The sequence below is a fragment of the Lepidothrix coronata genome, unplaced genomic scaffold (genome assembly GCF_001604755.1).
Source record: "Lepidothrix coronata isolate B3197 unplaced genomic scaffold, Lepidothrix_coronata-1.0 Scaffold29, whole genome shotgun sequence".
Taxonomy (NCBI): domain Eukaryota; kingdom Metazoa; phylum Chordata; class Aves; order Passeriformes; family Pipridae; genus Lepidothrix; species Lepidothrix coronata.
The window spans coordinates 795577-820174 of NW_016690209.1; the positions used below are offsets into that span (position 1 = coordinate 795577).

Sequence of the window (24598 nt, forward strand, 5' to 3'; positions counted from 1 at the left end):
TGTGAATATTCCAGCAGCAGAGGGAGAGCAAAACACTTTGGGAGTTTTCTCACTACTGTAAAGATTTTGTGTTTAGACAGTGGGTATTTCGTGTGATGCAGAGGAGTAACAGGGTCAGAATGATGGAGGTAGATACTGATGGGAGACTATGGGTTTCCCTTGCAGTGTTTTACCAGAGTATATTGCCAGGCGCACTTGCTTCCTAAAAGACTGGTATTTGTGATTCTAGTCTAAATTTCTAAACAACCTCACAAGGAGGTGTAAAAGCTTTCATTAAGTAGGTATTTCCATCCACTGAGAGAAGCAGTGGTACCTTTCTACTTCAGTTTCACAGAAAACTCTTGCAGTCTTCCTGCAGACGTTTTGCACTCTGCAAAAAAACCTGTACAAGTGTTTGAATTTGTCATAGAAATCCAGGTGTGAGGACCGCATTGTTAAAAGTTCCCATGCTGAATATTTCATACTCTCTAAGAAGCCACACTTAAAGGAGGGGAAAAGTTCGGTCTGCCATGAGGAAGAGCCTGCTCTCCAATGCATTTATGCAGACAGCAAATGTACCTTGGGTAACTTACCTGTAACTCAGGGAAAATGTTCAGAAAAATATATCAGGAAAAATATGAACAGGGCAAAAGTTTACGTGAGGTTCAGATGCTTTCACGTTTCCGTCTGGTTTTAATGCATCTTTGTTAAACTAAGCCAGGTAAACACCATCCCTACACTTCATACTGTCACCTGGCACTCCACTGCTGCTCTTCACTGGTACTGGTGGATGTCTCACTCTTACAGCTGCTGGCTAACACATTTATCAGATGTTTCTAGAAACAAACGTTATGATTTCATTTAGGCACCAAAGCTGCTTTTTAATTCCAGATCACATGTTTATTTAAGTCAAATGTGGGATTAAAAAAAGAAGGGGGCTCTGGAATGCTCATGGAGTTGTTTGTGGTTTCAGAACATGTTTCATGTTCAGTCACAGACACCTGACCACTTGCTTGCAGGGCTCTTCCAGCAGGTTACTGGCTCTGAGACTTCAGGGCGAGGTGAGGGAACTTCCTTTCCAAGACCTTCCGCCTCGTCCTCTCCAGGTTTTGCCTTCTTGCCCTTTTCCGTAAGAATTTTTCAAGTCTGAGTCTAAAACAGAGAAGTGGGTGTTGTTAATTAATTTCCACACAGCTTGTGACCACCTTAATGTGCTCACCCCCCTAATCAGACAGAGGCTCTTGGCATTAACAGCCTTAGAATTCATTTGCTTTTGATAAGTACAAAAGCTTACAAAGCAATACTTTTTCCCTTCTGCTTCTGAATTCTACAGAATTTACACCTCTGGCAGACCTTTGGTAGTCTGCATGTGAAGTTACTTTTACAGTGCAACTGCATAACCACCTCTCTTAGTAACTAAGGTGGAAAAAGAAAAAAGAAACGGAGCAAGCTGTAATTTTAAAAAGCCTCATTTTCAGTCTACTAGCTGTAAAAACAACAAAAGATTACTAATATTTTTCCTTGTAAAGTGGAATAAGGAGGACTGAAGAACAGATCAGAAAATAACCTTCAGTGTCAAAAAAATCTTTACCTGATGAACTTATTCACAAAAGGTAAGTAATAGAATCTCTTCTTTTTGTGTCTTTCATTCAAGTGCCATGGTATCGGCCATTCCTTGTAACTGTACCTGTTGGGGACAGATAAAAGGGGTTACAGAATGTATACACTGTCTTCATTCTGGGATTCTACCAGTTTCTCTTGCTTTCAGTACAGTGATAAAGTGGTCTGGTAGAGTGCAGAAATTGTGTGTGGGGGTATTTATTTCCAGCCCTTGCTGGCTTGGTTTGTAACTGCATCTCCTGTGTAGCTCAGCCTCTTTCTGTACAGAGTAGTCTTGCTTTAAAAACTGTAGATGTTTGAATGCTGGGCTCAGTATAAACAGTTATTATTTGCAATTTTAGTTTAAAGTTACTCCTTCATAAGAAAACTTCCCAAAGCTGATGTGAACAAACAGTGTCCAAAGAGTTTTGTTTCTACTACCATTTTCTTTTAAGTGCTGGTGTTGGAGTGTCCTGTCAAGTGCAAGTCTTCCAGAACATAAGCCTTTCCCCCTAAATACAGACTCTTATTTCTGTTCAGGGTTCCTCTTGCACATGGGCTGCACAGATGGTTTGTGCAGACTTACCTACAGACTCCAGTACATCCAGAGTGTCAGACCTACTACTATGTGTATTCCAGAGTTTCTGCATGTGCTTAATGAACATTCCATGTTCTCTGCCCCCTCCCTGCTTTAACTGGGGACTGGACTTAAAATACATGGGCAGTGCCTTCTTTTTTGACTATGTTTCCAGGCAGAAGGAGATTCACAGAAGCCTTATCCCCAGAGACATAAATCTAGTGGTCAGTGCATTCAGTACTCTGCTCATTTACATTTAAGGGGGAAACAAGTGGATAACAACTGAAAAGTCACCATTATTGTAACATTTGATCTTGTGTTATCTACACTGTTACTGAAGAGCTGAACACTGTAATTAAGTGCTTCCAATGCCAATATGATGAGGGTGAAATTCTGGTAATGAAATAATAGGTCCTGCCAGAGCCTTCAGCATCATCACCTGAAATTACAGATTACTGAAAGTGTCTGGACAACAAATAATTCAAAAGTTAGAAGCTTCTACCTAACTTAAATATCAAGAGTAGTAGAGAATTCCAAACAGCTGTTTGTACTCTGTTGTCCCTGAATATGTGGATTTTGCATTGTAACTAGGAAAGTCCAGATGGTTCAACTTGAACAGTACTCCGTGGTTCATTCATGTGTAACAGAAAAGGTGTAGTAACAAACATCCTCTGAGCACAGAAATCAAATTAGTTACATGGAACTAATTTTGTTATAATTACTGGTAAAGTTTGCTGATCAATTGTTTAGCAACAATTATAATCACATTAAAAAAAAAAAAAGCCAAAACTCAAGAAGCACCGGAATGGTGACCAGAAAATACATTTGGTTCTATACCATATATGGATCCTTCCCTTAGTTAAGGATTTTCTGGTAGAGACTCACCACAAGAAAAATTCACACACAGAAAAAAAAAAAAAAAGAAGTTTTCCGTACCAGAAGGTGCGTCCCAAGAAGTCGTGTCTCCACTCTCCAGGTACTGGCTTTTCGTGGCCAGTTTGTAAAAGCCTCAGAGCAACTTCTCTTTCTTTCACAACCAAGTCTATATTTTTCATAGACTTTTCTACCTGGAAATGGTAAATAGTTTCAGGATGGCCCAACAAAAAACAACGCCAACAATTTAAAAGATCTCAAATAAAGACCTAAGACAAAATTTAAAAGAAAAACAAAGGTAAAACACACTAGTGCTTTAAATACCTCACTTGAGAGCAAGACAGATACGAAATAACTGATGGTCTGATGTTTGTTTGAAGACCAGCTGGCTAATGCAGAAAGCTCTGAGGCAGGGGTGGGGAGGAGGCAGGGGAAGCAAGCAGAAGGTTTGCTGTATGTATTTCTGTCAGGTCATTTGTACTGGCTGTTTGTTATTTTAGTTTTCACTGTGGAGTCTGGTCCCAGCCCCAGTAACGCCCACTGGCTGATGAGAAAGCTGCTGTGACCAAAATATGACTTGAGCAGTGTTTGTGCATACACTAAAATCAGGAAAATAATGTAAAGAAAAGGTCTTTAACAAGTTTACAAACACTTCATCTTTCACTGAGCGATTTTACTTAAGAGTTGTATTTTTATGTAGCATGAACAAATTACCTTTTCTAACCGTTCTGGACTTGGCATAGGCTTGAGTTGTCGTTTTGCTTCTTGCTGCATAGTTAAAAGCATGTTTCTTTCTTTCAGCAGGACATACCTAGGTCAGAGAACACAGTAACTCAAAACCAACTTCTGGACACCTTAGCAGTTATTCACTTACTATCCTGTTGGATAGAGCACAGTAAAATCCCATCTCCTATACCTGCTGGCTTCATATGAAGAAGAAAAAAGGTACTGAGCAATTGGAGAAAGCCCAGTAGAGGTGGGGAGGGGAGAGCAGACACACAAGGAGAGGATGAGGGAGGCAGGTTTACTTAGCCTGGAATAAAGAAGGCTTGGGAGGGAAGACAACACTAAGTTGTCTTCCTCTACCTGGACAGAGCTAGATTCTTCTTACAGGTGCACAGCAAAAGGACAGCATGGAAAAAACTCTTCACAGTAATGATTAAGTGCTATTTTAGCCCTGGCACTGCCTGGAGTGGTGATACAACCTCCAGCCTCAGAGAACTGTCAAGATCAGAATAAACACAGACCTGAGCACCCTGATCTAACACAGTGTCTGGCCCCACCAGAAGGCACTTAAAACCAACTCTGTCCAATTCAAACAACCCAGAGGGTTCAGATTCAGCATCTTCATACCAAACCTTTGTCCCAGACACAACTATCCCACAGCCAGCTGCAGCAGAGCTTCTGTGTTCCAAGCAGGGCCAGAACTGGGGCTGTTCCAAGCCTAAAGCAGGCTGGAGCCTGCAGAGCTGGGTGGCAGACTGAAGTCACTGGCTCATAAGTTCACCAGCCACATTTCAATAAAAAGTGCAGAGCTGCTCTGAAAGAAGGGAACCTTCTTCACTAAAACTTACCAAAGTTTGTGCAAGTCTTCACTACTCTTGCCCCTCAGCTGCTTTATATTCCATGCATCCCCTGTAAAAAATGAAACAGAAACAAACCCCAATGATTTAGTAGAACAAAGTTCTCTTATTTGGAAAGAAAAAAAAAAGTGTTTCTATTAGGCTTAGCTGAATCAACAGAACAAGGATCATTTTAAAGAAAATACTACTACTTGGAAAGCTATCCTTGGGGATATTCAGCTTTGCTTTAAATACACAAAATACACAAAAAGGGCAATTACATGTAGTGTTTATTGGTGTTTCCAAAAGCCTGGTAACAGGGAAAGGTGTAAGATGAATCTACATTGAATTACTTTTGTTCCATAGGACCATATATTTAATCAAAGAACACCTCTTCTGTGACACGCTCTCACTTCAGAACAAGGCAGAGGGTTTATAGCAAAACATTTTGCTGCCCAAGAGCTATTTGCTTTCACAAACACTGAACACACACAGGCATAAAAATGCACAAACACATGTATGTATATATACATATAGAAAAATAAGTTTTATGTAGCTATGAATACTCTCTGATGCAAAAAACCAGGTCAGATTTCAGCTGAGCACAAGTGGCTCGAAGATCATTACCAGAAATGCTAAATATAACTCACCAGACTTGACACTTTTTTCTCCCCAGTTTCCTGGATCATCAAAAAACTCCTCCAGCCCCCTCCGAGACACAGTCGTGTGCAGGAACTTCACCTGATGGAGGGGTTCAGCTTTTGGCAGGTTTTTGTGAAACAGGTTCGGCACCAACCTGCATAAAAATAAGAAGGAAAGCCACGTATGGTAAAAAAAAATAACATTCAGGTGAAGGAGAATGTTTCTTTCATTCACAAAGGCACAGGACCTACAGACAGACCACAGGCTGGGGGGAAAAGACACGGGTTTGGTTATTCACAAAAATATCACCTCTGTGTTTTCTCCTTTCCCTCGTCTCATCTAATTATCAACTTTCTATACTCAGAGACAAATAGCAATTAAAAATTAAGGATTAACTTTGAGCTATGCTGTACGAGAATACACCGCTGAATCGCCAGGGTTGGAAGGGACCTCTGGAGACCCATCCACTCCAAGCCCCCTGCCCAGGCAGGGTCGCCTGGAGCAGGTGACACAGGAACACACCCAGGCGGGGTTGGAATGTCTCCAGAGAGGGAGACTCCACCACCTCCCTTGTGCCTTAATGGCAAAAGCCGTGAACACGCGGTAAAGCACAAAACCCCCGCGTTGGGAGCACGGGGAGAAGGACTGCAGAACTGTGACAGGCACAGGGAATCCTTCACACTGCCCTCACACGATGCCTGAGGCCACACACCACCTTGCAGCCCTCAGGTTTGAGGAGCCAGGACAGACGGACACGAGGACACACGGACAGCCTCCTCCCGCCAATGGCTCTCCATCTTCCCGGGAAACCGCGCCCGCCTCCCCCAGTGCTCGAGCAGAGCTCCCCCGGCGCGGTGCGTACCCGGGAGGGCCCGGCCGAGCCCGGGGCAGTCGCAGCACGGCCGTGAGGCGCCGGCCCAGCGATCCCACCACCGCGGCCGCCGCCATCGCCCCACACCTCCCTCAGCGCCGGGAGCGCCGGGAACGAGCTGCCCTTTGCCAAGATGGCGCCTGCCCAGCTTCAACCCCGCCCTCACGCAGCACAGGGAGCACTGGGAAGGACTTGCCCTTTTCCAAGATGGCGGCAACCTGGCTTCACCCCGCGGCGGGAAGTGGCGCCGCCGGCCTCGCCCCCTGCCAGTCCCAGCCATGGCGGCCATGAGCCGGCTGCTGAGGGCGGCCGCGGCCTGGGCGGCGCGGCGGGCAGGCGGCACCGGGATCACCGGGAGCACCGGGATCTCCGGGATCGCCCCCCGCCTCCCCGGCATCGTCGGTACAGCCTCGGTGGGGGAGCGGCGGGGCGGGTGTGCCGGGGGGGAGGTGACCTTGGGGAGCGGGCTAGAGGCCGCGGGGAGAGCCGGGGGCTAAACAGTTGCAGCGTGTCCCCGTTCCTATGAAAAACTGCCTTTTTTGGGGTAAAACATTGATGGAAATGTGCGGGAGGCTGACCTTCTTGGCATGCTAATTGTCAATTTACTTGGCCCTGTAGGGAGACATTCAGTGGTTTACTTATTGGGACTTACAAGTGGAAGTAGATCCATGTCTAAAGTTAGAAAAAAAATAGGTTCATGCTGGTAAAATAGGAAATTAGTCCAGATGAACAATTATAAGCTCCAGAAAACCAGCTCGGAACAACTCAGCCACTGCTGTACAGTTGGTTTTTTTCTTTCCTCATGTGTGTGTTTGACCTTGTCCTGGCATAATCATCGATGGGATATACAAACATAACATTTCGGTTCAATTTTCAGTTCCTGTGCGACACAGCAGCGACCATGGGAAGAGAATGTTTATTATCAGGGCAACAAAGTTTTATGATACTCGATTTCTGAACTTGTTGGTGAGTTAAAAACAAAGTTATTGCATTTGGTGTAAAACGTTCCTTGAAAATGGTGTAAGAGTGTCTAAAATACAAGTTTCTGTGCTGTTGATGTGACAGCATCTAAAATATGGTTGGCACTATTCAGATAAACAAGAATTGCAGGTCCTCTTTAAGAATTTTTTGTCACATGCTGTAAAATCAGGGACAGATGAATTTAAAAGACTGGCTAAATATCAAGGGTTGGGATAGGTACTTAAATTACTGCTGTAATAGCATTCTTGAATTACATATCGGTGTTCATATATGCATAACCCATAATGCTTTCCACTCCATCCTCCTGTTTAAAACGTATTAGTTACTCTCCTGCAGGATTTGCCTTCAGTTACCTAAACCACTAACACCAGAGGTGAGATTTAGGAAGACTGACCTGAATTTGACCCCTCAAAGCCAGGTTTTGGGTAAAGCCTATTATGACAGGTGACAGCCAATTTGATACAACCCCTTTATCTGCCTTGCACAGCCACCAGAGCTGGTGTTGGATTATTGCACTGGTGTCACTGCCTCATTTCAGGCATCCCAAGATGCTGAGGCAGCGTTCAGGGAAGTGTTGCTGTCCCTCCTGCAGGGACAGACCTTGCTGGGAGAGGGGAAAGCTGCACTGAACAGGCTCCTGGACTGACACAGCATCGCCCTTCGTGTGCTCTGGTTTATTAATTAACTCATTTCAAACAGCAATCTTTACACACAACACCCCTTTCTAACCTAACAATGCAAATCTAAGAATTACTGGCTGCTGCACCATTTTCAGACAAACCTAATCTAAATTTTGCCCAGGTTCTGAGTTTCCCATACTGTTTCTTTTTATCCCCTCTACAGAGATTCTACATATTCCTGACGGGAATACCAGCGGCACTGTTCATAATGTATGTCAACATCTTCATTGGTGAGTGCTCTGTCATGGCTAAGCAAAGTACAATGTCAGAATTATTAAATGGGAACTCATCATGCTGGATAGAAAAAAAAGAGATATTTTAAGGCTGTCTCTTTGGAAGACTATGAAATAGGCTTCACAGTTACAATAATATTGTATAAGTGCATAGAAGATGTTACCAGTATATTTTCTTTAGTTGTTGCTTTAAAAAAAAAATAAAATCCATCTTTTGACAGTCTTTCAAATATCAGTGAAGTTTAGTGAACACTTCTGTGTTCACATGAGGAGTCTGTATTACCTTGCTTTATGTATTACTTTAACAAGACAGCAACTGTCACCTTTAATCCAGCAAAGATGCCAAAATTCTGCTTGGCAATACGTGTGTTAAATCTACTGCTGTAATAATATGTGATTAATTTAATAGAGAAATTAGGAAAAATCCATGCTTTCATTTCCTGTACTTTACAGGGCATTTTTGTGGACTTGATACAAGTTCTTTCTTCTGTATAGCTGCTAATTTCACCCCTTTAGTGTGTGGTTTGTGTACACAAGTGGCATTTGTTGGGTCACCTAAAGTCTGTGAGCTACAGCATGATCTGTACATGCAGTGTGATGTGTCTGGAAAAAATGGCAAGTCCAGGTAGAGCTCACATTGAGGGATTAAGTACTCTCCGTGAGAAATAATGATCTAATGATCTTTTCCTAATGTGAAAGGCAGAATATAAGGTACTTTTGAAAAACAATCATAGGATTAAATATTCCTCCCTTCCTTTCCCTGTCAGGTGAAGCTGAACTTGCAGAGATTCCCGAAGGTTATGTTCCAGAGTACTGGGAATACTACAAAGTGAGTGTAACATGTAAGAGAGTGGCATGTTACAGACAGCCTTTCTCTTGATGATACTTTTGGGAGTAAACTTACTTTTACAATATTTAAAGTCCAATATCACACATGCTTTTGTATCTAGAATTGAAGATATTTATAGTCAGAAATTCAAGGTTGTATATGTTTAATTTCATTATGTTTTCTTAAAATTAGTCCCTGGCTTCTTGCTGCAAGCACTGTTTTGTTTCTGGTAGGAAGTAATTGAATTCAGCAATATGATTGTGACTATTTCAACTCGTTTAGACTTTTGTTCCGAGTGAAATGCCCTCTATGTGGAAGCAAAAGTTTGAAATGTTACTATTTACAGTAAGGTTTGGGGTCCATTTCAGTGATTACAGTGGCAGTTTAAGGAACTTTACTTCAACAGAAAGAAAATAAATCATGTGTCTTCCATTAACTTTTAATCTTGCTACAGAATAGCCATCTGCAGGTTATCTTGGCATTAAAAATGTCAAAAGAAATATGGCTTTTTAGAGTTCTGACCTCACAAATAGTTGTACATGTTTTTAACTTTCCTATTATGATTTGAATGGCAGCACTCATAATGTCTACGACATCTTTTCAGGACTGTGAATATACAAAATTTTTCAGCCATGATGACATTTCTACTTGGAAAATGAATAATCTCTGCTTTTCTATTTTCCAGCACCCCATCACTCGCTGGATTGCTCGTTACATCCTTGACCCCCCTGAAAAGGACTATGAGAAACAGATGGCTGTGCTTGACATGGAAGCAAAGAAAGCTGAACTGAGGTACATTCTACAGTTGATGGTTTTAAAATACTGATGCACACTGTAGTTGACTCTTTGATTTTGCTTAACATACTGAGCTGGATGCTGACATAAAGTGCTGTCCTGTATCACCTGACCCTGAGTGCTGCTGCCAGGGTGGAAATTACTGTATATGTTGTCCCTGCCTTTTCAGTATTAAGATTACCAGAACAATCCAAGGGCAGTCTTGTAAAATAACAGAGGCTCTTCAAAACACTTGGTATTTATAAAGGTATAGCTCAGTCTTCCTGAGTCAGCAAGTGGACAGCTCTTCTTGCTCCTGCTAATGCTTTCAGCTAGACAAGAACTTATGACAAAACTCCTGCAAGTATTTTTATTACTCCTTTGCGAAACAACTTGCTGAAAAAAAAAATAAAATGGAAGGATATAATAGCTCGTGTTTTAGTTGAACCCTTCACATTTTGGTATTACCTGTGTTTGAGCAGTATTTATAAAGCACAGATGCTAAAGTCATTGCTAATGTCAGCAATGCCCTGATGTTAAACAATCAATACATCAATGAACTCCATGTTGAGTGTGTCTATTGTTCTTTTTTTTTTCAGGCTGATGGAGTTGGAGGCACGCAGACTGATGAGACACCGGGGAGATGGACCTTGGTATCATTATGAAACACCTGATAAGAACCTTGTTGACAATTCTATGAAATCCACACCTGACAATTAAACAATTTTAGGACAGTGCGCATGGTCTTAAATGCATACTGACAAATTGTGACTGAGCTATGGAATAGACATCCTGCTGTTTGCTGATGGAAATTAATAAAAATAAACAATGGTTGTGTTGATTCCAGTCACTTGAAAGAAAGTGTGTGGCAGTTAAGCTCATACAGCTGCTAAAGTCAGCAAAAGTCAGCCTTATGTCAATTGGCAGAAATTACTCCTTCAGAACATCAGTGATGTTCTGTGACCTAATACATGTGAAACAAGTTAGTAATACTAGTTTTCATTGTGTGATTTCTAGCATTTAAAGTTTCAAGTGAAAGGGAGAGGAAACAGTAAGGTTTTTTCTTTCTCAGTGCCTTGTGTCAGATAATTGGTGGAAGATGAACTAAGTAAGAAAAATACCTTCATATCTTTGCATTATTAGGATTATATCTACCACTTTAGGCAAATACTTTTTCATTACTGAGGTTTTATTACCTCAGATAGCTCCTCTGTTTTCAGAAGGCAGAATTAAAACATAAGTGCTTGCCCAGACCTATGACTATCTATCTACACTGTCAGATGTCGGAGTAGAAAGCAAAGGAAAGATTCTTGAACATTAAAAAGCAAGTGGTGTGTGTAAATTCATGTTTTAGTGATTTTCAGGGGATTTTATAAGTCTAAGTCTTTCATCTAACTCATGATATTCTATGTAAAACTTCTCAGGAGAAAGAAGGGTCTTGGTGGACAAATACTAAAATAAGTATTTTCCCATTAACTGCTGCATATCTAACATTTTTAGCAATATATAAAGTTAATGATACTGTTGTTAGAGAGGTTGCTACTTTCTGTAGCAGGCTTAGTATGATGAAGAAGGGGAAAAAAGGAAACTGCTTGTTGAAGGTTGTTGTGGAAGGATTGCTGGATGGCTAAAGAGCAAGGATCAAGCCAGGGAGAATGGTATGGGCTGACATGAGTTAAGGGGTTTTATGGGTCACCTTATCACTGCTGGGTGAACAGATACCATCTTCTGCTCTGTGATTACACACCTTTTAGTACATCAAAATCCAAGTCTTGACAGCAGAATTTCAAGATGAAAACTTCAAATTTTATACTCCCAACACTTTTCATGCAAGCAGTGTTGGAGATGAAAAGGGTAAACCTTTCTGGTGTCATTTAGGATAACTCAAAGGCTTCTTTTGTGGGATGAATTTGAATTAAAAAAAAGCAAACCAAAAGAGTTTATATCAAAACTCATGTGGAAATGTGCCATGCAACCTTCATTAACCAAGAACAAATTAAGAAAGACATAAGGTGAATAAGGCAAGTTGCACTTGGGACAGCCCCACACTTACCTGCCACGCATTTTCAGAACTGTACAGCTGATTTTCTATACCACTTTTAACAATTCCATAGGGAATATGGAGGGGTTTCCCTTTACCTGGCAGGCTTTTGCCACTAGAGGGATGTGTTTCCTCAGGTTGTACAGGCCATGGTACTCCTCTGGTTTTAAATCTCAGGAGTGATAGAAAGTGCCTCTTACAGTTTGTGACCCTAAATTATCTGTCCGTATTCAAAAGCCCCACTTTTTAAAGGAGATAAGCCCAAGCCCTTTACTAACCCCTGATCATCTTGTGGTTTGAAACTTAAAAGATAAATTTCTTTACATTAAGTGACACTGCATGAACTATTTTAAGCAAAAACTGCCTTGTTTGCTGTTTCCTGGCAGGGCCAAACATTAGAAAGACATTGATTTTGTATCAGTGCTTTGCTTGTCCTTTTTGTTTGAATCAATCTTTCAGGTTAGATGGCTCATATGTCTTATTGTGGCTCTCATTGTTTATAAATGCTGAGTTATTCATAAGGGAAGCCATTAAAAAAGCACAAAGTCTCATCAGGTAAAATAAATCTGTCTGGCCCTGTATTACTGTTTTTTCTCCAGCATCCAAAGTGCTCACAAGTCTGATGTAATGTCTGTTCTTGGGTAAATCTAAAATCATTCCATGAACATCACATTCTGCCCTTGGTGTTTCACATTGTTCCCAACACTTCTAGAAAACTTCCTGAGATCAGAGTGCACTGCTCTGCTCAGCCTCACAGCCTGCTCATAGCGGGATATGAACTTATTTTTCTATTCTGTTTTTAATTGAGATTTTCCTAGAACCACCTTTTGAAACTTCAAATTTTGAGGTAAAAGGTGGTTCTAGTGAAGGTCACATCACCTGCTTAGAAGTGATCGATGAATCCTTGGATATAATGTGGATGTGTGGAAGGTTATTTACCTACATTACTCATCTTCATTTTAAATGGGCCTGTCATTTCCTCAGTGGTGCTGCTGCCAGGCACATGCAATAGTTATTGCTTGAAAAAAAAGTTATTTCAATATTTTTTCCTACAAAGTTACTTCATTCTATTCCTCCTTCCCCTCACTATTCTTTTGAAGTGAAAAGCAGAGAGAAACAGCAAATGGCCCGAAAAAGGTCACATCAAGCTGAAGGTACTGTCCCCGTCAAGACGTGAGGTCTGGGTTTAGTTGCTGGCACTACCGCAGGAGTGGCATCCCAGGGCATCCCAGGCTGGGCATTCCCGCCCTGCATCCCACCACCTCGTTCCTCCACACCGACCTGCCCCGCTTGCCCTGCGACATCCGAGCCGTCAGCGCGGCCGTGGTGGGACCGCGACAGTCACCGGACACACGGGACACCTGCATCGCGGCACTGGGCAATTGTGGGCGAGGGACTGAGCGTTAAAATATACGCAATGCATTTTTTACTATACCTATTTCATACAAAAATAAAAATACAATATATGTAGTATTTAATTGCTTAAAAAAATAAGAGAGCGTAGTAGAGTATCACCGGTCAAAGGGAAAACTGCTCCGCGCTATACAGGGAGACCAGGAGGCGAAGTCTCCGTCCTTCCCTCATGGGAACGAGGGTTTTCGGGTGAAACGCGGGGCTTCGGCGGGGAACCGGGCTGGGAATCCCGCCCCCGCCGCCCTGCCCGTCGCCCGCCCCCGCCGGGACCCCCGAGTGCCGCCGCCGCAGCTGGTGCCGCTCCCGCTGCCATTGGATTAAAAATAGCATCTTCCCTCCCCCTGCCCTCCCTCGGGCCCGGCTCCCGCCGCCGCCCTGCCCCGGGCCCGGCTGCCCTGCGCCTGCATCGCCCGCGCAGAGCGGCTCCGCAGGGCGGGCGGGCGGCAGGGAGGGAAGGAAGGAGGGAAGGAGGGAAGGAGGATGCAGCGGGCCGCGCTCTTCCGCGGCGGCGATGCGCAGATGGCCGCCGGGGACCTGGGCGAGCTGCTCGTCCCCTACATGCCCACGATCCGGGTGCCCAAGTCAGGGGACCGGGTCTACAAGACGGAGTGTGCCTTCTCCTACGACTCGCCCGTGAGTGCAGCGAACCACCCCCGGCTGCCTCCGCGCCCCCTCCCCGCTGCGCCCGCCCCGAGCGGCCCCTTCCCGCTTCCCGCCGCACCCCCGCTCCCGGGGCAGCCCCATCCCCGGGCCGCTGCCTCTCCCTGTGGCTTCAAAATCCCCCCGATCCCTTCCTCCACCTGCCGTGGCCCCCTCGCCCTCCAGGTGCCTCCCCCCCACGCTCGGGGGTCGCGGCCCGTGCCCCGCACTGCGCTGGAGCGGCGGGAGCGCTCCCCGCACATCCCCGGCTCCTTCGCAGTAGCGCGGCTCCTTCCTGCGTTTGTTTGTTTATCTTCCTCCTCAAGGCAGTCTCAAGTGGTTGCTTGGACACGGGGATTTTGTGGTTTTTGGGGAAACTTCCCTGTCTGATCTGCCTGTCCGGGTTTGCCCATCCCCGCGGAGCCCTGCTTTTGCTTTCACACCGAGGCAGATAAAACAGGGGCAGTAGCTGGCCTTCTCCTTGGTTTATTTTGGCGAGCAGATGCCAACAGTTTTGCTTTCCTACTGCCTCGGTGCTCGTTCTGTTCAAAATCTTCAGAGAAAGCTTCCAACATAAAGGCTCATCCTGAAAATCGATGTGAAAGTTCCCCTAAAACACTTTCTCCCCCACGGTTTCAGTTACGTCACTGAACTTCAATGAACTTGTAGTATTTCCCCACTAGCTTGGTTAGTTTGCTGTTAGATGAATGCTTCGTGTGCAGCAAACTTTCTGTGGTAGTGTTTTTATGATGTCCTGCAAATCATCCACAAGCTCTGCAAATTGCATGTGTTCAGTGGCAGGTTTGGGGCCTGACTCGTTTTTAACTTCACTGGTAATACTGGAAGTCTTTGTAAATAGGCAATGCTTTGTGAGGAACAGGTGCTTAGAAATTACACTTTTTTAAACAGAGCTGAAGTTTTTTAAAGTTGCTTCTCCACATGAAGCTGTTTTCCCAAAGGTGATTGAGCACTACATACTGATGTAAATGTCAATGGCAGCAATCAAAAGGAAGCTCAGGGTTTACATTACAGAATATTAAATGGAAGACATGTTTCGGACGGATTTTTGGAATCCTTTATCTGCTTTTTTTCAATAATTCCCTTTCTCTTTGATAAATCCTTCTAATACAGAAAATCAAACTTGGTTTTAAAGGTGACTCAGCTGTCTGGTGTTCATCATGTCTTGTTGAACAGAGGTTATTTTTACCCACACTCTTCAGATCTCAAGTGTCACCCAGCAGCCCTGACTGTACTGGAGGCGGCTGATTAGAACTGCCAAATCAGACCCTACCGCAGAGGCGATAATTGCATTATATACTTAAGAAGGTTTTGGCGGGGGAAAATCAATCTACCACAATCTTTCCTTCAAATTTTTGCTTGGGCGAGCACATGGTTGATGTTTTTAGTAACACTTTCAGACTTCTTCAAAGTTATGGTTTATAAAAAATTTCTATTAACAAGTAGGAAGGGATATTAAATACTGTCACAGATTAAAAACCAATCAATCACCACCCCTCCAACAAGCCTCAAGTAAGCACAGCAAAAACACTGTATATATTTGAACAAAGCATAAAACATTTGAGCAAAACTTAACAGAAAGTGTGGTTAAAAGCAGGAGTTGAAATCAGCATGTGTGATTTCTTTGTTTTGTTTTGTTTTGTTTTGTTTTTCCCCAATACTCAGTAATATTTCATCCTTTTGACTTTGTTGGAAAGAGATTTCAAATTTTGGAAAACGCTGTCCTCCAATGTAAAAACTTTTTGTTTAAATTGTGTTATGGGCATTCACTGGGCAAAAGGCTTGGCTGAACCTATGCAGTACCAGTAAAAATAAAAATAAAAGTAGTGCCAGTTTTTATTGTTTCCCACGGCTTTTCAGCCCATACCACTCCTCACCTTAGCTGAGCAAAAGGCTTGTCGCAGATTTTATTTTTAATTCCCTATAATCTAAGAGATACCTGGATATTGTTTCTGGGATGGCGTTTCTAAGGGGCAAATGTAATGTGTGCTTTCAAGGGGAAAACGCTGTCATTTACAAATGGAAAATAGCAAAGCTGTGTTTTTACAGTTTTCCATTCAGAAGGAAAGTGAAGGGATACAGACAGGCTGGTGCTTGGCTAAAGGGAGATGTTTATGGTTTGTATTAGGTTGGTTTTGTGACTTATTTTCTTAGGTTATCACCTGAGTGAGCCTCTTCCTGTTGAGGTTACTGCCTCTTTTTGAAAGAAGATACACTGTTTGTTTGTTAGCTTTGTTATAATGTTAAAGCAGATGATCAGTGTTAAAAAACATGCTCTTGATTTTGTTGGCCATGCTAAAATCCCAGATTGCATTTTTGATGGAGGAGGTGTTTTCTCCTGTAGCAATATTTCTCAGTATTTCCTCACATCTTCTCATTTTGCCATTTAAAATATGCTCCTTGTTACAGTTTAACTTTACCATGTCTCTGTTTGGAGTCAGCTCAATGCAAAATGTTTTGTTCTGTCACTTTTTTTCCAATACAAGATCTAATTAGAGTAGTTTGTTTTTTTTTTTTTCCCTTATCCCCCTTTCTTCTTCTCCAAAGAAGAGAATTTTCGGAGTGTTTGTATGTGTTACAGTGACATACCCGGTATTGTAGCAATTCTATACTCAAGTTTCTTTAGCCATACTAATTGTGTATTATTACTTTTCATGTAAGGATGTGCTGTGATCTTTAAAATACACTGAAAACCATCAGACCTGTGAGTATTAGGGTACAAAGTATGGTGATGATGATGATGAAAGATTCAGCAGCAATTTTGAAAGGACCAAGCAAAGTGGAAAGATCGAAATCAGAGCTGTTCCTGTCAGGGGGTGCCAAGGAAAACGAGGTGCTGGGTGTGAGTAGCTCCATCTTCTACTTCCAACTGGGCAAAGCAAGACCTGGCTTTTGCAGCCCTGTTTGTCACCCTGTCAGTTGCCTTGTTGTCTGGATTTGAGTAGTACAGTGTCACTGAAGATCCATGTTCCAGTGGATGTAGGCAGCTTCTCTGTTCTCAGAATTGGTCCATGTTCCCTTTCCATGAGTTTAAAATCTTAATTCCTTGGGTGAAGATCTGAGAACAATGGCACCTTTGTGCTACAATGAAAGTCATTAGTTGGGAGAGTTCAGAAGTGTGAGCTAGGAGAGGTACAAGTAGATATTCAGTGTACTTTTTCCACATGGATTAACTGTAGTATGGTGCTCTTCTCAGAAAGGTGGTATTGTTAGAAATACCACTAAACAGATGAGGAATTCGTGTCCTTAGATTTGGCCTACTTTCAACAGATCATACTAGGGTTGGTTCCCAGGAAAGTTGGCAGAAACAGGAGGCAAATTTCTGTGCACTCAAGAGCCCTAGTGACACTTTTTAGTTTGCTTGTCTCATAAGATGAGAAAATATGCCTTTTTATGACTTAAATTTTAATTATTTTTCTGTAGGTTTTTTGATGTCTTCTAGGAAAACTGTGTTTCTGTGATGGGGGCTCTTACTCCAGTTAGCTGTTCTTTTATACAGGAATTGAGGAGGGAAGGCAGACTGCTGGTGAAACACAAGCCTGGCCCAGCGTTGGTTGTTGCTTCCTCCAGTGAGTGGCCCAGCAGCTCTGGGAGCCAACTGCTTCCCTGCAATTCAGCTGATAAAGTCCTGTACCTCTAATTTTTCAGATATGGGGTGCAGTCCTCCCTCCTGGTGACTTTTTCCCTATCTCTGCCACTGTGATGTAGTTTCTTATCTCCTATTGTGTCCGCTTGTGACTTCTCTTCCTCTTTTGATGGATGAGCCTGACTTTGTGTTCAGTAGAATGCAGGAGGTAAATTACTATTATTTCTGTAGAAGTATAGTACTCATCTGTGGAAATCCCACCTTTTAATGGGATCCTGGTTTCAAAGACCTCTGGTCATGTTAGATCAGACCCATCTGAGGGAGAGGCAACAGCTGGAAAAGGGATACAAATGGGAGTATAAGAAAGGCTTACGTGTATAGCTGTGGAAGTTGTACATGGATGTGCTCTGAAACCTTCCCCATGAAGGGCATTGGTTACAACCCCAGCACAGCTCATGAGTCTGACACGGGGACAGGACCAAGCAGTCTGGTTCTGTAGAGAGCAGGACTGTGTTTGTTTGAGCAGCTGAAAGCTTGGCTTTGCTCCGCTGGAAAACCTTGCTGCTGACAACAGCTTCCTTTGTGAATCTTGCTGACTTCATTTTTGTGGCTCAGGAACTCTGTAATGGTTATGTTGGGACAATTCCCAAAGGCTAAACTGTGCTGATGCTCTGCTTTTTGTTATACAGTACAGTTGAGACTGAAATCCTTGAGAGTCTGGAGTGTGTAATGGACATCAGTGACCACAACATGTAAAACTTTCTAGAAATAAGCAGCTCCTATCTGGCTGTTCCTTTGGTCAATATTCCTTGAAGAAAATCAGAAGGTCACTGTGGTCAGTGTCTGTGAGGGGTAGGCTGGTATCTTGTTTCCCTTGATGGAATGGGAGTAGGAGTGAGGAGACAGGAGGACTGAACACACCAAGACAAATGGAATACTCCAGACAAAGAATTTTGGCCTAACTGCAAAAGGACCTCCAAGGTACTGAGGCAATGAATTCCTTGGTGGTGGGTGATCACCTGAAAAGTCAGAACGAAGTTGTACTGTTGCTTCACAGGGAGATACCAAAGCTGTCCACACCTGTGGACGAGTGTTTTGCTGGCTGGGAGTGCACCAGAACACTGAGGTTAACTCACTGGTCTTCTGAGGTTGGAGAATGTAAGATCAGTAAGGGTTGTGCCTGCAGTGGCTGACACGAGAAATAACTGTGCTGCTTTGGAGGACAAACAATGTGTATTTGCATTGTGCTTTTCCTTGGGATTGATTTAAATTTGGATCTTACTAGCTTTTCCCTCTGTAAATGTGACTGACCATGCTGTTATCTGGAGTGATGATGGACTGGATTATTTTGGGTAGTAGAGAGACTTTGATTGTAAGGTACCTGGAGTGTCAGATGATAAATGCAGAGATGCAGATGAATGGACAATGCTGGAGCTCTGCTATGGAACCATAAGTTTTCCTCTCAATGCTTCTTCACAGATTTTCTGTTCTGGAAGCACAGCACTGTCTTTGTGACCAACAGAACTATGCAGCCAGAGCTCTGCAAAAACCAAAACCATCAAGCTCCCTAAATCTAAGCTGCAATGGAAGTGGTACAGGTGGTGCTCCTTGAGCTGCAGTACTGGGCTTGAGCTCAGCAGGCAGCCATGGTGGGTCTGAGACACCTCTGTCAGTGGCCCCCACAATCTGCTCCTGGATAATCTGTGATCATCCAATCAGTGATGATTGATGGGTGGAACTTCTGTATTCCTGGTTGCAGCTTAGAAGTGGTCCTGACCTAGCATTAGTTTTTGCCATTGTATTTGCTCACTTATCGTGAAGTGACTGTGACTTGTCCAGGATACTGTTCCAGAATTACTTATGTCCTGCTCTGGAGTTCTCCTGTGATTTACACATGTGAATGAGTAGTCAATCCACCTTTTGGAATGGTGGTTTGGTTTCACTTTAGTGACTGACTGACCCACGCAGCCTTTTTCTTCCCAGGAACGTTTTAAGTGCTGTATTGGATTGGCCTTGATCGTGTACCTGTCTAGACTTTACAACAGAGATAACAGATATCTTTGTTAAGCAGCTGTGAAATAATTTGCTCATAGGAGAATATTCAGTGCTGTTCAGTGCTTTTGTAAAGGAAGGGCAAGGAAATGATTTCTCTTGCACTTGAAGCTAACAGTCCATTATTAGCAGCTCTGTAATATATTTCCTACTCCTAGATCATTTGTCCTTTCTTTCTCTGCCCCACCCAGCTCTTCTTTTCCCATATCTCTCTTCTTCCACCAGTTCCATTAGTACATGGCTCCTCTTCACTGCTTGTATATATTTTCACATCAGTGTTTCTGTACATCTGTGTTGTTCCATTCCTGGTTTTGATTTTGTTGCTTCTCCCTCTCCTCCTCTTTACCAGATGCCCAGTTTTTCTTATTATTCCTTTTCTTCTTTCCTTTTGTCATCATTACTCTGATACATATCTTAGCAAGCTTTGCCATTGTTCTAGAGGATCTAAAGCAAACACTGTGTAGCAGACACTGTGCCCAAGTCTGTGACTGTTTGCTGTGTTAGTAGATCACCACAGCCTTTGTGTTTTTATAAATTCATTGTTGTCTGAGCCACCTCAGGAGCTGAAATTGCTAAATGCTAGATTTCCCTGAGGGGTCTAAATGATTTGGGGGCATTGGTAATGGAATAAAAGGTCATTAGTTCAAATCCTGATCAGTTTAGTAGCATTTGAAAGCTGTTAGTGTCTGGTGCCATGAGCAGTGTGAAGTGACGAGGTGATCTCTGTGTCCTCATGGACTGGCATTTGTGTTTCCAGACCTCTCACCCATCAGCTTCCTTGCTCTGTTTTTGAGCCTTGGGAGGGAGTAACCTGGTGCATTTTTGCTCTCTTTCCCTGTGGATTCTCTATCTCTGTCCCTCCTCAAAACATGAATTGTTATCTAAATAAGAAATAACAGCTTTTTTTTTTTTAATACTTTTCTCTCTGTTGTGGACTGTGTGTCTTCCTCTCTCTCAGTAAAATACTGTGGCCATCTTAGCAGCAAAGAACAGGAAGAAATAAAGTGAAGAGCAATCACTTTTTCTTCTGCTTAGAAGGGGAAAAGACTGGCCTGCTCATGAGTGCCCTTCTGGGTAGTGATGAAGGCCTGAGCACGTACAAGCTTCAGCCCCAACAATGTCTTTAGATTGGAGTAATAAGGAAAGGCAATGTTTGTACTTTATCCTAAACTTCACACTATATGTCCACTTCATGCTCAAGCAAGACTGAGGGGGGAAGAATATCCAGCTGAAGTTCCTGGGTTTGTCTGTCAGGACAATTTATATTTTTCTGGTTTAAAATAGTGTCTTCAGTACTTTAGATATGCTGCCTTCCTCCAGCATAAAATTTCATGTGTATTTTAAATGAATGTCAAATACAAAGATTTACATGCCACAGCCTGTGTAAGATATCATTCCTTCCAGAACTGGTTGTGTGTTCAGTAGGGTTAAATTAACCAGTACAAAGTTTGTCTTAGATCTGAGTCGAGTTTTTTTGGAGCAGCAAATGGCAGCCTAATCCTTTGTACAGCCGTCTACAAAGGTGCCTTTTTCACATGGGCCCCTGTTTTGCTGTGACCTTTTAGGCTTTTGGACAGTCTGTCCACTTCTTTCCATGTTGTGTGAGAGAACACTGCCTATGTTTTCCAGTAGAAATCACTGTTTTGTTAGTAACCACAACCAACTTACTCAGACTCTACATTTAGCTCGTATATTCAAAGTGTCAGATTGTCACAGGCTGCTTCTCAGAAATGGTTCAGTGGTCTCTTGGATTCCCTCCAGAAAAAGAGGGACTGGTCTCCAAGAAAACAAAACTTTAAACAAAGTTCCTGAGACCCTAGAGCGACAACACTATATATTTTTATTTAGATTGGGTACCTATAGGATCCTCTTGTAGAGGACGCATCCATGGCTTTCTCAGAGGAGATAATGCAAAAGGATTTGGAACACAGGATAGAAGAGCAGACAGCAAAAGTATATAAGGTAGATAAATCTGTGAAAGAGTAGCGGAAATTAAAATAAAGGTAATACATTTTAAATACGATTGTATTTGGGGAATATTTTGAATACCAGATTTGGAGTTTGCTTTTAACAACTTTATTACTTTTGAGCACAATTGTAGCTATCAGCCCTGTTCTCAAGGCTGTGAATATTTGACTGTGAATATTTCAAATTGAAAATAGCTGTGGGGTTTTTTTTATGTAGAATGTCAGGGGTTATGTGGATCAGAAATGAGATGGCTAAATAGTTTCATCTGCAAATGTAATCATTGTGATATGTAGATGCTGGAAGAACAACTTCGTGGTATATGTTGAGTGAATGGCAGATAGGCTAAACCCTTGCTTCAGGTTGCGTATTTTAATTCTGGAATGCTCAAGGCAATTCTTGACCTTTAGAAGTAGGTAAAGCAAAAGCTCTGTAGTTCATTACATGTTCACCTCTCAGTTAAATCTGAAAAGCTGAAGTTTGTATGTGTTGGTTCCCATTAAGAAAAGTGGAAGAGATGAGTATTTTCTAAGGTCTTGGGGTGAACCATCATTCTCTGGTCTTTCTTCATGTTTTGCTCCTCAACTTCTTGGCTTTGCTGGATGCTTTGGAAATACCAGTATTTTTTGGAGTCTGAGGCAGTTCTTCAGTTCTGGCTTTAGTTGTATTGATAGAAAGGAACATGTTTGAAAAAGTAGCATACAGGTATGGGTGGTGTAGGTAAGCTGGGGTTTGGATTCCTTCAAGTCCTACAGAAATACTCAGTTCCAGTCTTTGAAACAGGCTGGGGAGAAGTAACTGGGTTTAGAGTGTCACATTCAAGCTTGGTTTAAATTTGTGTGGCATGATCAGATGGTATCCTGTCAAAGTAGTTGTTCCTGTAACAATTTTCAATACATATTTATATACTTGTGTGCATCTAACATGACTTGTTTCTGGAGATAATTATCCTTACTTATATATATTTTTTTTTTTTAAATTTCCTTCTAAGGTGCCCATTGATGAGTTTAGTTCGTATTGTTCTTTGGGGAATTTAATATGAGATGTTCTGTACTATCCAACAGTACAAACATACTCACAATAGAAGGAAGGTCACAGAGCTTCTGAAAGGCTCAATCTTTGTTACGCACCACCTATTCAAAACAATACATGTTAGAGGGCTTGAAAAAATTGATCCAACACCAATGAGCAGATGACTGAAAGTTCTCCTGGCAGCCTGATACAGGAGAGGTCTTGGAGTGGTGTTAAAACTGAGCAAGGCCCTAGTAACAGCCAGCATCAACACTCAGCTTTTGGGAGAGCAAAAAGCTGTGGGACTTCTGCCAGATTATGTTACTGACATGTCAGCATTTGTGATCAGTACCAGGAGTATATATCTTTATATTTCCTTTGTAGTGCCCTTGTGTTCATGCTCTCTAGTTGCATGAATAGAGAGAATCCCTGACAGATACTGAAGAATGTACACAAAACACTTGCCAATTTTTTGTTAGCCAGTTTTAAAAGCTGTGAGGTCACTTGAGATCTGTTTTCCTCAGACAGGCTGAATCCCTGGACCATTGCCTCTGCTGATCTTCTGATTTGGAATTATCTTCTTGCAATCAAATGGCAAAAAATAGTTCTACTATTTCAAAAAAATGTCTGTGCTTCATGATTTCTATGCTTTACAAATTTCTGTGCCTACAAATCTCTGTGGATTTGACACTCAAGTGGAATTTTTCAAGACTAACTTCTAGACCTCCAATTCGGACAATCACTAATCTGTAGTTGTAACCCATTTCAAAGAGTTTCTGTAGGCTGTGGAATGATGTGATATGATATGTGATATGATGTGGAAGTGTCTTAGAGAACTGATAATGTAAACACCATGATGTGCTACAAAAGCCGTATTTTAAGTGCTTGTGTGATAACAGAAAGGGTCTGCAATTCTTTGGGGGTTTTTAATGCATACTGAGTCCTTTCTGTCCTGTTCAGTTCCTTCTATGTTGTAACTGTTTGTGTAATTCCTTTTAGGATTCAGAAGGAGGTCTCTATGTGTGCATGAACACATTTCTGGGATTTGGAAGGGAACACATTGAGAGGCATTACCGGAAAACAGGACAATGTGTGTATTTGCATCTGAAACGCCATGTGATAGAGGTGAGACTTGTGGCTTCCAAGCTAACTACCCAGCAGTTCTTGGTCTCTTGTGCTCATTTGGATGATGCATTTCAGACACAGACCAAATCCTGAATGGCAGAAATGAACATGTTCAGATTTGGGGCTGGATATCAAATTCAGGTGCTTGGATCCCAGCCAATCCTATAACTTCAGTTCTGACATGAATCAAAAGCCCTAAAGTGTCAGATCTTAAAGGCAGCTTGTTCCTGACTTCCACTGATCTTTTTCACTGCTTGTTTCTGCATATCACATGCATATTGTCTGCATATTATATTCATACTGTAGGTAGCTAAATACTTTTCTGAAACCTACCTTTGAAGTGTAGAATTACTGGGTTTGGTTCAGATCTGACTGGAAGCTTCTTTCTTAAAAGATCTACTTTTTGTATGATGTTTCATCTCAGGGTGACAGGACTTCTTTTCATCTTAAAACTCCTGTACAGCTAAATCCTGACCTGGTCTGGGATCTCAAGTTTAGCTTAAATTAATGCTGGATTCTAGAGACACACGCTGCCCCTCCTTTAGTCTACCCCCCACACAGGGATGGGTACATACAAACTTTGTGTTCACTGTTCTTCCATACTATCACTGCGTATCAACAGCAACTTATAACCTTTGCTTCATAGCTTGTCTGTGTGTGGTTTGTCTGACATCTTTAAAGGGCTGTTAATGACTTCTGATCTGACCTATATGGAAGGCACTGGGTTTGCTTATGGTCACTCTCCCATAAGCTCTGCCTGTATTGGCAAGTTAGAGGGCTTAAAATAGCTGCTTGGAGTGGGTTAAATACTTGTTTCTCATTCTACAGCAATGTTTCCCCTGGGTGATGAAGGCCCTGAGTTACCTAAAGTGCCCTGACCATTTATCTTATTTCCAGTAGATGACTGTTCATATTTTATCAGAATTACAGGGACGTCTTCCAGGTTGAGATTGTTAATAATGTTTGTTATACTTAAGAATTGCTTTTCTTTCTAAGGGTAGTACCAACATTTTACTTCACACTGTTAACTGAGTTTCTGGAGAGCCTAGTCTAGTTTTAGCAACAGTTGTTCTGACTGACTTTAACACTTCTGAAAGATGCTATGTAGAGACAGGTGGGCAGAAATCCTGCCAGCTTTCCTGCTATAT

The 24598-nt window shown here is 42.4% G+C and overlaps 3 protein-coding genes across 3 annotated transcripts in view; 2 read left to right on the forward strand and 1 right to left on the reverse strand.

Annotated features, from left to right (window-relative positions):
- Positions 1–840: 840 nt before the first annotated feature.
- On the reverse strand, positions 841–6214 carry MRPL47 (mitochondrial ribosomal protein L47). The gene is made up of 7 exons (XM_017810437.1): positions 6095–6214; positions 5241–5386; positions 4603–4663; positions 3743–3839; positions 3092–3222; positions 1571–1666; positions 841–1131 (listed from the first exon to the last, which is right to left on the reverse strand). The coding sequence occupies exons 1-7, from the start codon at positions 6178–6180 to the stop codon at positions 1014–1016; spliced, it is 735 nt and encodes a 244-aa protein (XP_017665926.1). The 5' UTR covers positions 6181–6214; the 3' UTR covers positions 841–1013.
- Positions 6215–6364: 150 nt separating this feature from the next.
- Positions 6365–10446, forward strand: NDUFB5 (NADH:ubiquinone oxidoreductase subunit B5). The gene is made up of 6 exons (XM_017810831.1): positions 6365–6505; positions 6981–7069; positions 7928–7994; positions 8765–8826; positions 9512–9618; positions 10200–10446. Exons 1-6 carry the CDS (start codon positions 6382–6384, stop codon positions 10318–10320), a joined length of 570 nt encoding a protein of 189 aa, XP_017666320.1. The 5' UTR covers positions 6365–6381; the 3' UTR covers positions 10321–10446.
- Positions 10447–13534: 3088 nt separating this feature from the next.
- The window catches only part of USP13 (ubiquitin specific peptidase 13 (isopeptidase T-3)), a 50542-nt gene continuing 39478 nt past the window's right edge, over positions 13535–24598 (forward strand). Inside the window, exons 1-2 of the mRNA XM_017810740.1 lie at positions 13535–13687; positions 23325–23450. Of these exons, the coding sequence (XP_017666229.1) occupies positions 13535–13687; positions 23325–23450 (279 nt within the window). The remainder of the gene's footprint in view (positions 13688–23324; positions 23451–24598) is intronic.

Bases quoted from the DNA above. Each gene is read 5' to 3' on its own strand.
- NDUFB5 (XM_017810831.1), top strand. From the start codon at position 6,382: ATGGCGGCCATGAGCCGGCTGCTGAGGGCGGCCGCGGCCTGGGCGGCG. The intron at 7,070-7,927 runs GTGAGTTAAAAA...TCCCCTCTACAG, and splicing joins CTCGATTTCTGAACTTGTTG to AGATTCTACATATTCCTGAC. The intron at 8,827-9,511 runs GTGAGTGTAACA...TCTATTTTCCAG, and splicing joins AGTACTGGGAATACTACAAA to CACCCCATCACTCGCTGGAT.
- MRPL47 (XM_017810437.1), bottom strand. From the start codon at position 6,180: ATGGCGGCGGCCGCGGTGGTGGGATCGCTGGGCCGGCGCCTCACGGCC. The intron at 3,840-4,602 runs GTAAGTTTTAGT...TCTCTGACCTAG, and splicing joins GAAGACTTGCACAAACTTTG to GTATGTCCTGCTGAAAGAAA. The intron at 3,223-3,742 runs GTAATTTGTTCA...TACCATTTCCAG, and splicing joins GTCCAGAACGGTTAGAAAAG to GTAGAAAAGTCTATGAAAAA.